This window comes from Nothobranchius furzeri, chromosome 19 (assembly GCF_043380555.1).
Source record: "Nothobranchius furzeri strain GRZ-AD chromosome 19, NfurGRZ-RIMD1, whole genome shotgun sequence".
NCBI lineage: Eukaryota > Metazoa > Chordata > Actinopteri > Cyprinodontiformes > Nothobranchiidae > Nothobranchius > Nothobranchius furzeri.
The window spans coordinates 7,182,959-7,196,869 of NC_091759.1; the positions used below are offsets into that span (position 1 = coordinate 7,182,959).

Consider the following 13,911-nt stretch of genomic DNA (forward strand, 5'->3'; position numbering starts at 1 on the left):
CTTCAGCTAACGATTACAAACATTTGGCTCTTGATGGCTCTCACTGAACAGCACCCAGCACTGTCTTTATCTTGAGAGGTTGAATACGAAATTATGTTAAATCCTGATGCATCAGCAAGCATTTCAAATGAAATTTTGCTATCGTTTTTTAACTTTAACTCGTTACTGTTATCATAAGTTATTCCTCTAAAATGAGGATAAACACCAAAGCAGCTTTATACAGAGGTTATAATAACCGTCTCACACACTAGAGGTCACTGTGAGCCCATCTCACCGAAACGTTGAGGCTGCTCCATGGGATGGAGCCGGAGCTGTGGTAACCTGTCTGGTTCCACCGCTGCATCAGCTGGTCTGACGCGTTGACTGGTGGAAAGCACTGACACCTGGGGACAAAAAGAAAACAATGTTTAGAAAAATCAGCACCTTCTTCTTAATGCAAGAAATAAACTAAATTAATGTCAGTTAAAGCGAACACAAACACAAGCTATAGAAGATCCATAAGTAATACCAAATATGGCAATGTATTATTTTATTGGTATCCCTCACGGGCTACTGGAAAGCATTTCAATAAACACTTAATTATAAAAAAGAAAGAGCAACCAGCTTCTTGTTTGTGTGGTAAAAACACAACATTCAGGTCATGAACACACGTAGCCGGGTTTTTGTAACACCGAAAATCCTCTCCCACCCTCCTAGAGCCCTTTTTACAAGACACACCGTGCCGGCAAATAAGTGTAATATTACGGCAACGGTGTGTCTTATAAACGCGCCACGCCGGTATGGCGTTGCATGGATTTTGCGGCATTCGTTCCGCTTCGCTTGGTAAATGGTAAATGGTAGATGGTAAATGGCCTGTATTTGATATAGCGCCTTCTAGAGTCCTGGAACCCCCCAAGGCACTTTACAACACAATCAGTCATTCACCCATTCACACACACATTCACACACTGGTGGGGATGAGCTACAATGTAGCCACAGCTGCCCTGGGGCGCACTGACAGAGGCGAGGCTGCCGAGCACTGGCGCCACCGGTCCCTCCGACCACCACCAGCAGGCAACGTGGGTTAAGTGTCTTGCCCAAGGTCACAACGACAGTGACAGACTGAGCAGGGCTCGAACCAGCAACCTTCCGATTGTGGGGCGAGCACTTAACTCCTGTGCCACCGTCGCCCCCGTAGTAATTGTCTGTCCAATTAACAGCGATTGCACCATGGCGCAACAGAGGGAGGTGTCATGATGACGTGGGGAATTACTGCCGAGCTCCGGCCGGCAACTATAATGAAAATCAAAGTAAACGCAATAAGTTTTGCTTTTTGAACAAAATCAGCTGAGATGGCAAACTGGAGGCATTGCAGCTCTTCTGGAGCTCAGATCACCAGAGACAGCACGGGGACTGTGGGGGACAGACACCTTTATGAATGGCTTGTTAAAAAAAAAAAACGTAACGATCGCAGCTTCGACTCAAATTGAAAGCAAGTTGCGTCCAAGATAAACGGAAGTCGGCAGCAGCGCAGAGATCACCCCCATACCTCCTTAATGCCGCCATCGCCCAATCTTTTATAAAAAAAAGATATGATTGCGCCACATTACCGCTGCAGCAAATTGACGGCATTGTTTTGTAAAAGCGGCTTAGGAAAAGACTTGAGTGCACTCCACCTTGTTTTAAGCAAAATATCCAGTGCATTGTAAAGTGCATTCATAGGCATGCCAAGCCTGTAGGTGGCAGCAGTTCCCCAAATTGTTGGAGTCTTTGCAGAAAAATGTTCCATGAAATAACGAGGCGGCAGACAATAACCGTCCTTAATGCCGCCCACACTGAGCAGTAATTGAGTTTGTAAAAACAAGTAAGCGAGAGTAAACAAGTCGCAAACATAATGACTGAGCGTTTTTGCCTTGGGCATTGACGTTGCGAAACCGCAAACCCCGGTTATTCACGTCCAAAAGCAAACGCTGACAGCGAAGAGATTGCAAATCTCCACTTTGGTTGGAATTTTTTAAAGAATAATTTTTGGGCATTTCTCTTTACTTTTGTGTGTACGACAGGCCAAACCATAGAAAAATATCTGGCTACGTGTGTACAGGGTCTTAACTTAACGTCAGCACTCACGTGTAGAAGGTCAGATTGTCTAAGCTGTTGTGCATATTGACAGGAAAGTATTCTCCGAGGTGAAACAGCTTCTCCAGAGCCTCGTAGATAAAGATTATGCAGATGAGTGCCGCAAAGGCCTCCTCTGTGAAGCGGGTGATGTAGCAGACCAGTGAGCTAGCATCTGTAGCGACCAGCACAGCACACAGGAAGGCCGTCCAGAGACCAATGCTGGTCCGCAGCGACAGGTAAGATAAGCTATAATCACTAGGAGAGGGAGGAATACAACCTGGTGAACACATTAACATCAAGGTCCAACTATATCATAATCTATCCCAAACTCACTTGCAAAACTTGAAGAGGATCTTTTCAAACACTAAAACAGGCCCAGTGCTGCCGAGAATAGTGAGGGGCTGGCCTGCGAAGAGGGAGTAGGCCACTCCTGTCAGCGAAGCTCCGAAAAGAGACTCTATTGCACTCTGTGGAGACAGGGACAAGGGATGGAGAGTGGGAATAAGAAAGGGAGGACTGGGAAAAATAAAAAGTAAAAAGGAGGATTGAGAGGGAAAAGCTGAAGAAGAAAGGGGCGTGAGGAAGAGATCCCAACCGTGAAAACTGAGAGCCTGGACCTAAAAGAATTTTTGAGTTGCGTCTGAGCGCCTGGTTGAACTGGTGAAAATTACTCCACTCCACTGACTTGTCTGAATTCATTTTTCTGTGAAGCTCTCGCCTGCTGAGTTTACTTAGACGCATTACACACATCAGCTGACAGTGTCTTAACAGTAAGGCCATCTGGATAAAGGGCAACCACAGGAGGGGGAGGAGCAACCTCGTTTTGAACAGCTTCCAGATTGATAAAAGAAGTGACGGACAGGAAATTACTAATTAGATAACAGGAGCCTTGAAAGGCTTTCATTTCTTTATTTTCATTGGACGTAATGACATCAGTTGATTGAAACATGTCGTTTGCTCCCCTTGATTGCTTTTGCGTCTCTTTTCTATGATGTATGATTAAGTCTACTTCTGTTGCCAGACAGATGTGAACAGGGGAGTAGGACTCATCTGAACGCTGAACCTGGGACTTTAGGGTTTACTTCCCACTGAGTTCATAAAAAGCTCAAGCGCTGACTCCTAACCCCAGCTTTCCACCAGAGCCGTCAGCAGCCGTCAGCAGCGCGAGTCGGCCGCGTCTCAGGAGCAGCATGTCGCGGCCTTTACGCGCCAGTTCTATTTTCTACGCGCGACGCCTCTGAAACGGGTCAAGTTCGACATTTTGGGGAAGGAAAGACAGGAAATCGGACGCGGAAATGGAGAGAAGCTCCCGAGATTTTCAGAATAAAGAACGTACTGCCTTCTGGTTGGTTTACTTTTAAAAAAGGTTACTAACTGTGCGTCCCCGTGAGAATTTATCACCTAGCTAGCGGTCTCCTTTGTTTTTCAGGTCCGTATTGGCGATTATAAAACGGACAGAACATAAAACACAAACCATGTTGTAGTTTTCTCCTGCTTGTTGTTGTGTTTACTGACGAAGTCACTCGTGTGACTTCGTGCTCGGTCGGTGACAGCTGCTCCCCTGCTGCTTCGCGTCTCGTGGGAAGGGCCGAGCAGCAGCTTACGCGAGCAAGACGTGCTGCTGCAGTAACGTGCTGCTGACGGCTCCGGTGGAAACCCGGGGTAAGAGCTGGTCTCCATGACTCACTATGTTGCCCTTCGTTGCCTCTCCGAGTAGACCTCCAAACGTGATGACGGGGGACATGCAGGCGCAGTACAGGAACAGGATGGAGGCTAGACACTGAAGACTGAATGAGTCCCTAACGTCGCTCCAGTAGAAAGGTGCTTTCCGCTTAATGTCCAGAATCAAACCACCAAAAATCCTGTAGGGGGGAAAACAGACGGGATTTTCAAATGGCACAACAGTTTATGGTTACAGATCAGAGGAGACACTTTTAGTATGGATTCCTGAGCTTTGATGAGATTTTTTTATTTGCGCTTAAGAACCTTTTCATTCTTTTTACATGATTTTTAGCGATGACGAGACTAAATACATTTAGGATTATAATTTAAATCAAGTGTACTTCTGTGATGCTTTAAAATGGAGCTAAGACTAACCAACACTAGAATATAGGAAAAGAGCTAAAAATCATTATTAAGCAAAGACATTGCACTTTTTAGAGCTCAATACAACTTCAATACAAACCATCTTTATTCATTAAAGATGTAACAAAATACCAATACACAGCAATATTGCAATATTCTATGTTTTTATATTGATTTGATTTTCAAAAGCAGTGTATCAACTTTTTTTTTTTTAGCTTTTATTTAATTTCTTTTGTGTTGTGCATTTCGAACTCCAAATGTTAGGCGGCAGCTATTATTACCACACTCATTCTGATGGAACACGATCTCACAATAACTTTGATGTGTCTTAATAGGGTCTGGCCTGAGTTTTCCAATGAAATTCAGTTAAAAAATTGCAAGTATCATCCTGCTTTTAGTAACGCAATATCGTACCATCTCCCCAGTAATGTAAAATGCATTGTATTGTGATATATATCGTATCCTACTGTGATACATATTGTATCGTGCTGTGATGTTTGTTGTATATCTACCTGTATTATGATATATATTGTCTTGCCTGATATTTGCCAATAAACACCCCTCTTATTCATTTATTTCTTAAAGATTCAAATATAATCTTTATTCTAATTTAACTTTTGAGGAACTTTTTGAAATTCTTTTCTCACCAAGGAAACTCACCCTTACCTACGCCCACCCACACACACCCGTCTACAAAACTTCTACAGCCTGCCTTCACATCCCCTGCTGTCTCTTGTACGGAGCACGTGTTTTTGATAGCTCTTTCGTTCGTTTCACTCAGCTGTCCTCCAGTCGCTCCTTCATAGCACTAACCTTTTATAGAAATGGAGGAATGGAGCAGGATTTTGTAAAGGATAGAGTGCTTACTGATATGTGTGAGGTTTCAAATAAACACATTCTCACTGCCTTTGGCTTTGGCTCCAGACCATCAGTTTGTTCATTAATGTCAGCAGCTACATTACACAGCAGTACCTGTCGCTCAGTCACATAACAGTGTTGTGTTTACTGAATGTTTAAATTTGGTGTACAAAAACACAGATTTATGGCAAAAATGATGTTAAAAATTGTGTTTCGACTTCTATCTAACCTCTGCCATATGTTTGCGTACCTGAATGAAGTCATTTCATAGGCTTCATTAAACAGAAGATTTTATCACTGTCATAAAACAAGCATAAAACTGCTGTTTAAAGTCAACAAAGAAGAAGAGCATGGAGTGATAAGTGTCACGGTGTCATGTTCTGTGTCCCTGTGGTCCCCAGCCCCCTCCAGGTTTCCGTCGTGTTCCCCCCTGGCACTCACTTCTTATTTAGTTTACCCATTTTCAGTATTAAGATCTCCTGTTTATATCTCCTCTTTCTTTGGTTCTGGTCTCTTTAAGTTCCTATATCTGACCCCGAGTGTTTCTAGTTTCAGGTTCATCAGTTCACCTTTCTTTAGTTTTCTGTATGTTTGGATTATCTAGGTTGTATCTCCCTTTAGTTCATTTTGTTTCCTTCCCCATATAGGTCTGGTTTCCTCCCCTGCCCCGTTCTGCTCCTCCTCTCAGTTTATTAGTCTCACCTGTGCACAGTTCCCAGGGGGCTCCCACATGTCCACAGGGGACGCACCTGGTGGGATATATTTTGAATTCCTGGAAGGAGTGGAAGATAATATGCCTCTGCCAGCTGTCCATTGAGGACATCGAAGATGTGTGGATATTCGGCCTGATGATCACTGGATTTCTCCCGATTGGAGTGGGAGGATATCTGGTTTTCTGGAAATTTGGGAAGACGGGAGCGATTGGAGGGCGACCCGCACCCATGAAAAGCATCGTCCATGTGGAGACTTCTCAGACTGGGACGTTACTCGAGGTGAATCGTAAGCTGGGCAATGTTCTAGCTGCGATACCGGTATTAGTGCGCAAAATGGATGTCACCTCGGAGAGAATCACCGGACGGTATGGACACGTTTAAGCTTAAAACCCAAAATTGGCTTCACTGAAGGACTGGAAACGATCAGTTTAAAGACTGACGGCAGAGAGGAAAATTATCTCAGCCTGACCCAAACAAATTCTTATCTGAATCTGACGCCCTGGTAGCCTTGAGCTGCAAGCAACTAAAACCCCCACGAAGGAATGCAGACAAATCCCGTGAAACCCCCCCCCCCCCCCCCCCCCAGCCTGACGAGGTCATCAGCTGGAGGAGTCAGTGTGCTCTTCGCTTCTTCCAAGATCTCCCTCCCACCTGTGACTGTACAGTAGATGAGCACCTTAGATGGCTGCTCTCGCTGGGGGAAACAGGATCCCAGGCCCCCCCGCCTTCCTACTGGAGTCTCATGTTGTGAACTGTTGATGTTCGTGCTTATATGTTTGAGGTGTTTTTTTGCATAGCAAAGCTACGCCCTGTCGGGAGTAACTCTGAAATGCCTTTTTCCCCCCCTCCCCCAATTTATCCTCATGTAATCCCCTTTTCATCTAAATGAAATGAGCGCCGTTCTTGGCTGCTCTCGTGGTCTGCCTGTATCTGTTTTGTCTACATGTGTGTGTGTGTGTGTAACCTTGGTCAGGCTGTGATGCGGAGTCAAATTTCTATGCTTCGGGACGCTGGAGCACTGGCAATAAAGCTTTTCTGATTCTGATCACCCAGCCCGTGTATATAACTCTGTCTTGTCTCTCAGCGTTAGTTGGTCCATTGTCTTTGTCAGCAATGTTCTAATCGCCTCCTGTGCTTTTAGAGTTTTTTTTGTCACTCCTCTAAAAATAAAGGATTCTTATTTTTGCAACCGCTCCTGCCTGTGTAGTTCTGGGTTCTTGCATTTTGGGTCCAAGCCTCCTAACCTCAGCATGACACACGAACACGGGGCTTGCTTAAAGCAATATTTAATAACAAAGATCCACAGGTTCTAGTTATTTTGGGCATTTGAATGAAAGTTTAGTTACAAGTCACTTCTTAATAATTGCTCCAAAAGAATCATTTAGCTTTTTTAAACGAGCATAAAGTCCATTGAGGATTTAGCTAACAGTAGCTCAAACTTATAATAAAATTTATACGGATGTGAAATATTACCAAATGCTTAAACCCCAATAGATACAATTTCAATACCAGTAACGATGTATGACATAACACAGAGTGGTTTCTGTAAATGTTGCTGATGTATTTTCTTGTGGATGAGTTAAATGAGGCCAACACTGGCTGTGATTGGGTCCTCAACTATTTTCTTTTGGTTCCATCAACGGCGTGCTGACCAAACTTACTGATGACTTGTTCTCCCTGATAGGATTTGCTGATTGGGTGTGCATCTGCTTTAACTTTATTCTTATTGGTAAATGTGTTGGATGCTGAAAACCTGCAGCAACTCAGTATGACATGCCTCTTCCTTTCACCATCCCTGTTTCATCTGCAGCCCCATGATAGGACACGGTGTACCTTTTACAGTAAGTATTAGGGTTGTCACGATACTAACATTTCAAACTCGATTCGATACTGGGGAAAAAAACTCGATACTCGATTTTGATACTATTTAAAAACACCAATTTATTGAACAAGTTTATTCAAAAAATAACATTCCTCAATTTATATTGCAAAAATTCAATGTTAAGAATTAAGTGTGTAAAGTGCTTAAACCTTTCAAGTATCAGCATTTTTTAAAACGTGCATACAAAAACTGGCGAAAGTTAACACTTTAAATCATGAATTGTCTCACTATATATACACTATTTGCAGAGTGATGTTTTGCTGCGTAAACTCTGTTTAAGGTGCATTTTTGTCATAAGATGTAATGCCATATGTTTTGTTCTGTACTTTTGAACAACTCTGTTGGTCAATAAAGGGAGAAAACGAATTTCTCCACAGTAGGACAAAGGTACATCTACCGGTAATCTTAATAAAAACAGACTGGCGCACGACAGTGACGTCATTAAAAGCGCCGGTTAGATTAGCCGCGGCTAGTCTGTTCACGCCTAGAAATCCCAGACCCGCTCCAAACGAACAGGGGAATCACGTTAATGATTCCTAACAAAACCTTTCGACATGAAGATGTTTTGGTGCAGATAATGTCTTATTTCGAGGCTGCACCACGGGTGCCCGTCCGCACCTGTTATATGGATATACACTGATGGCGATTCGCCGATGGATCTAAATACCCCGGGGAATCCAAGTAGCACCAAAGTTGTCAGCGTGAGTAAACAAACATACTGCATGCTAGAAATTAAGTCCGGGTTGCAATAAACGGGAGTTTCCTTTAAGCACATAAGCGTGAATATACAACTACGTGTCAGACTTGGTATGCTAATTAAGTTGGGCTGTGAAGCGCCTCCCAAATTCGCTGTTTATGTTTTTGTTTATTTATTTGGCAGACAAAACTTGGATCGGAGACAACTCGCGTTGGAAATTGCAATGTAGCCATGCGGCGTCTTCTTCTTCTGTTTGTCTGGGAGGCGGAGGTTGCTTTACGGCATCTGGCTGTCGTGCGTGTCGGTGTACTTGAAGAAGGCTGTGTATAATAGTCCATAATATCGATACCACAGGGATGGAATATCTAATTTAGATACCACTTTTAGTATCGATTTATATCTAGGTATCGATTTTTTTGGCAACACTAGTAAGTATGACACATTTTTGTGATGATTCAACACGTGTAAAACAAGTGAAACTGACTTTACAGAAGTTATATTGACCCAATATGATAACCATTTCTAAATGTGATTCTGTGTTAAGATACTGTCCACCACTCACTCACCTCCCAGTTCTTTGAAGCTCAGGCCCTGCATGGTGGTCATCCTCTTTTTCCTGCTCTCCAGCTGGCGCTGCACTGCCGTTGGCCTGTTGTGGTCTCTTTCTCTTCAACTAAAGGTCAAAAGAGATATAAATAAGACATGCTATAGTTCCATTCATTTCAATTCCTCTGCTGCAGCTGGCAACGTAAAAGTGAACTCCACAAGAAGCAAGTGGAGTTGGGACTCCCAGAGCATAGTCTCATAACAGTAAGCATAAATTTAGTCTATATCTGAATCTGATAACGTTAGATCATGTAACTAACAATAGAATTTGTTTATTTATTTAGTTATGAATTTAGTCTGTCATTCATCCGTCGGCAGGACTGCGCAACTCGCTGGGACTCCAAACTGGCAATGGTGGAGCGCATCCTCGAGCAGGCCCCAGCCATCAAGCTCGTCCTGTCTGATGACAGAAGCAGCAACCTGTCCCTGCACTGGCAGGATACTGATATCTTGAAAGCTGAGAACGGCGCACTGAAACCTGTTGGTGACTTCACTGACATTTTGTCTGGTGAAAACTATGTGACCAGTTCCTCTATCCTCCCCATACTCCAGCTCTGCAGGGAGAGCGTGTTGGCTGTGTCAGAAAACGACCTCCAGCTTACAAAGTCAATGAAAACCACAATTCTAAAACAGCTGGAGGCCAAGTATGAATCTGATTCAGTGCGCCAATTAATGCGAAATTGCACTTTCCTCTATCCTCGTTACCGTGGCAGATGTGAGCTTGATGACAACGCACTGGCTGAAATCAAAGCTGAAATACAGGCTGAGATCGTGAGCTTAGAGGGGCAATTAGCACCAGAAGCAGTGGCCATCCGAACCAGAGAGGAACGAGCACAACCTGAACCCCCACGCAAAAAGATGTCTCTGGGAGCTCTCCTGCAAAAGCGAGCAGCTGACGCTGCGCCGGAGGGTCCCGTCAGCGCAGAGGAGTGAGCTGGAGCTGAAATAACAGCGTACTGTTTGGAACCTGTTACTCAAGGGAACGAAGATCCTCCTCTCTGGTGGAAATATGCTGCCAGTCGTTTTCCCCCGGATGTCACGAATGGCCCGGAGGTATCTATGTACTTGTGCCACCAGCTCACCATCGGAGCGGGTTTTCAGCACCGCAGGTAAAGTTGTCGGTCCACAACGTGCAAATCTGAACCCAGAAAAAGTAAACATGCTGGTTTTTCTGGCGAGAAATCTTAACTAGATTTGCTGCAACATGCCGTAATGTTCACACTCCTGTGTGTGTGAGTGTGCGCGCGTGTGGCCGTGTGAGGGAGAGTTTCCTTTTTATAATTTTAATGCAGTTGTTTTGGTTGCAATAATTTTTATAATTTCAACGTTTATGGTTATTCAACTCTTGTTGACTGTTACGGGCCTATTTGCACAGTTTCATGCTGCTCGTTGGTAAGTTGTTCACTTGATTTGCGCACAACTGCTGTCCTGGGTTTTTATGTTGATTTATTGCTGTTGGACTGTTGACTCTTTGCACTCGTTTATAAGCTGCGTTTTTGTGTGTGTTAATAAATGTTGTTAATAGTATGTGAGTTACGTTGTTATTTTTTTAGTGTTTGGTATTCGGATTTGGAAAGGTGAAGGTCCACTTGAGGCTTATGCCATACTTTTTAAGTATTCACGGTAATACCGTATACCGTGGTAAAATTAAGAGGAAGTTAGACGGTATTCAAATTTGGATACCACCCAAGCCTACCCTCCATCGGCTGATACTGGTGAGAAGCAGCAGCGGAACGTGTGCAACCCCCACCTCCGCTCTCACGGAGGAACGCTGCAGGACTGAGCGTGCGACCCCACCCCACCCCCCTCTCTCTTTGACGGCCGAATCCGCCAGGCTTAACTCATCATCTGGGGGAAACCCTGGAGATATATCGTATCGTCTCCCCTGTATCGTGATACGTATCGTATCGCCAGAGTGTCACCAACACACATCCCTACTACCAACCATACAAAAACATACTAGCATGCTCTTTTGGTTAAATCAGTTTAAGACAGAGGGACTCACTAACCTGAGATGGAACGTTTTTGGGGGGTTCTATTCGGATCGTGGGGTCCCATTCACCAGGGGGCAAAACAGTCACCTGATCAAGGAACTCGTCTATCCCAGACAGGAGGTCCGTCCGGTCTTTGGCCTTGTAAGCCACATCATGAAATATCTATACATGAAAATCAGATCAGGATATCAAAAAGTTTGTGTCTACAGAGAAAAATTCTGCTGTGAAACATCGAAAAATCAAATAAATACAAGAAAACATCTTCAACTAGAACTGTATGAAAGAAATAGTTATTTTTTTAAAGGATTTTCTAGAGAATCAAGGTGAAAAAAGTGGATTTGGTCACCTCATCTGTCATTAGTGTGGCCATGGATCTGCCAATTTCATGGTACTGTGCTCCTTTACCATGAGGGCCCAAAAGCAGGAAAAGAAACCTTTGCAGAGGACACACATTTTTTTTATTATTAATAAAAATCCCTGATATTATCTTAAGTAAACTTGGTCATTGTTCTTGTTTTTAACCTACTGAAGTCTAATGAATATTTCAAACCTTTTAATTAGGGGGTGACTAAGATTCACATTAGAAAGTCATCCTTTAGTTGTGTTTTCACTTTCCAAAACAATGTTTTTTTAGTCACTTTTCTAGAACATGACAAAAAGAACATAAAGCAGCTGTAAATCCCCTCCAGCTGCAATTAAAAGTTTAACAAATTAATTAGTTTCAGTTCAGAATGAAATAACGTCAGTGCCTCTAATTTTAGAAGTAAAGCCATGCAGTTTGGGATTACCACACCTTGTGGGAACAGGCACCTCAGTGAGGCCGATGATAAGGACCGCTGGTGACAGTCGTACAAACGCAATTATGGGCTTTTCCAAAAAGTCCACTTCTCCCACAAGCACGTTAGACGCCTCTGCGCCCGGAGGAATCTTCCTCATGAAATTCATGTCCACCTGAAAGCCGTAAAATGGGGAAGTCGTGTAGAAAAAAGTGAAATGGGCAGAGAAAAGGGAAGCTGTGGGTAGACGATTTAAGAAAAGAGACAACAACATGCAGAAGCACATCAGGGTCAAACAACAAAAAATGGTGACAAGAGCAGCTGGGAGTAAACATTACAAAGTTTAGTAGGAACTATCAAATAGTACTGAGCAAAGAGTGTCCATTGTTGAGATCAGTATTCATGTCTGCATGGTGAAAATCTCTGAGTGGAGATGAAAATGGCTTCAGCTTCCTGCATCCTGTGACTCATTTACACACTGCACCCTACTTTTTGACAGGAATATTGGCCGGTTGCGTAACAGCAACTTATGGCAGCCTGCCATTTCTTTCAATGGCAGCATGAAAGGAAAACATGCAGTGGAGGTGGATTAAAAAACTATTATATAACTATGTAAATCGAATTTCATTTGTCGATCGATCATTTGGGTAAAAAAGTGAAAATGAGCAGTGGCTCAAGTACTTTTTTTAGTGAACTGAGAGGAAAAGGAGCTGGTGGGTGAAGTGAAGTTAGCTTATATGTACAAGATGCTGGGATGACAGCCCAGAAAGTGAATAAAAGCACAGATGAAGCAAATCTTGGACCATTCCACCGTGATGGACTGTGTCTGTGCTCAGTACTGTAATGGGGTTACCTTGCTGAAGTCCACACTGCTGCTTTCTCTACTGACCCCTACTTTGGACGGCCGCCTTTCCGCTGCCTTGTTGCCGTCCAGATTGTTCGGGAGAGAGTGTGGAGAGACAAGTGGTCCTGAGAGTGACAGGGAAGCAGTGATGCAGCCTAAGTATTTGATGGACTATGAAATATTTGTTCTCGTGCATTTATAACAAGCTATTTGTCTTTCTTTGTTAATCCACTTTAAAACTATGTTTTTGAGGTGTGTTTTTGTGTAGAAATGTTGATTGATTACTTTTACTCATTGGAGTTTGGAGAAATATCTTTATGTTTCTTGAGGACTGATGAGCTAACGGCTAGTCTGAAAGCAGCTAGGACCTATGTGGATTGCAACCATCCTAAAACAACTCTAATCTCCCAAATTTCAGATCAAGCTAGGTTTTTTATAAACCTTTACAATTACAGTTATTCTGTTATTTGTAGAAAACCATTCGCGCTACGGGTGACAGAACTGACCGAGGATCAGAATAAGTAGACCACGGGGAACTTACTGTTTTTCAGCAACCTTTGAACAAACAATCCGGCTCGAGGAGAGCTTGTGACATAGAAGGAAAGTACAGATGACCGATAACCTGATGACCAGATTAGCGATCGGCCAGTCACGGTCATGTGACTGTTACTCTTTGACAACGGATCATTTTACTGAACAAAAAAATCTGTCACCTCAATCTAAATTAAGTGCTGCTTCTGTTTTACATCGGATGATTCAGTTTTGCGTGGTTAATATATATTTCCACATAAATCGCCTTACTATGCATTTCATTTGTGCACACTGCTTGTGCGTTCAAAACTCCTAACCTTTCTTCGAAAACAGTAGTGCAATATGAAATTAATGGTGGAGTAAACAAAAACACCAAATGAACGGCAATGAAATTTGGAAAACTGGAGCTTTCATAAAAAGACAGCACTTCACTTTGGTCTGGGCTATGCTCAAAGTAGCCGCTAGCTCACTACTCCAGAAGTGACTCATGCTATTTGGGACAATTTGTAAAATAGTAAACATTTTTACACATAAACACACTTAAAAATGGCCAAAACTTCTCTTTAACTCATTCACTGCCAATGACGACTCGTCATTTGCATTTTTATTTTTTTTACTGTTTTAGCATCAGAACGAGCCCCCGCACTAAGAGAACAAACATCTCAGCCCTGAAGCTGATCTTCATCTGCATACGTCACATGTCACGTGATCAGGAAGCAACACATCCATGTATTAGGAGATCGTTTTGGGCCGTTCCTGTAAAAAAAAGTGAGGCGCGAACCAGAAAAGCGTCTGCCGATCACAATTCGACCACGGATTATGAAAGAA

General features: G+C 43.2%; 1 protein-coding gene across 5 annotated transcripts in view; it reads right to left on the minus strand.

Moving 5' to 3' along the window:
- Window positions 1-13,911, minus strand: part of LOC107394552 (sodium bicarbonate cotransporter 3) — a 60,728-nt gene that overhangs the window by 10,019 nt on the left and 36,798 nt on the right. For 4 of the 5 annotated variants that reach the window (XM_054745079.2, XM_070547592.1, XM_070547591.1 and 1 more), the window contains 9 exons: window positions 12,562-12,677; window positions 11,726-11,883; window positions 11,279-11,366; window positions 10,948-11,094; window positions 8,899-9,005; window positions 3,785-3,959; window positions 2,431-2,564; window positions 2,107-2,352; window positions 275-383 (listed from right to left, as the gene is read on the minus strand). In XM_054745079.2, coding sequence (XP_054601054.2) covers window positions 275-383; window positions 2,107-2,352; window positions 2,431-2,564; window positions 3,785-3,959; window positions 8,899-9,005; window positions 10,948-11,094; window positions 11,279-11,366; window positions 11,726-11,883; window positions 12,562-12,677 — 1,280 coding nt within the window. The remainder of the gene's footprint in view (window positions 1-274; window positions 384-2,106; window positions 2,353-2,430; window positions 2,565-3,784; window positions 3,960-8,898; window positions 9,006-10,947; window positions 11,095-11,278; window positions 11,367-11,725; window positions 11,884-12,561; window positions 12,678-13,911) is intronic. The other variant, XM_070547590.1, reaches the window with a different exon arrangement.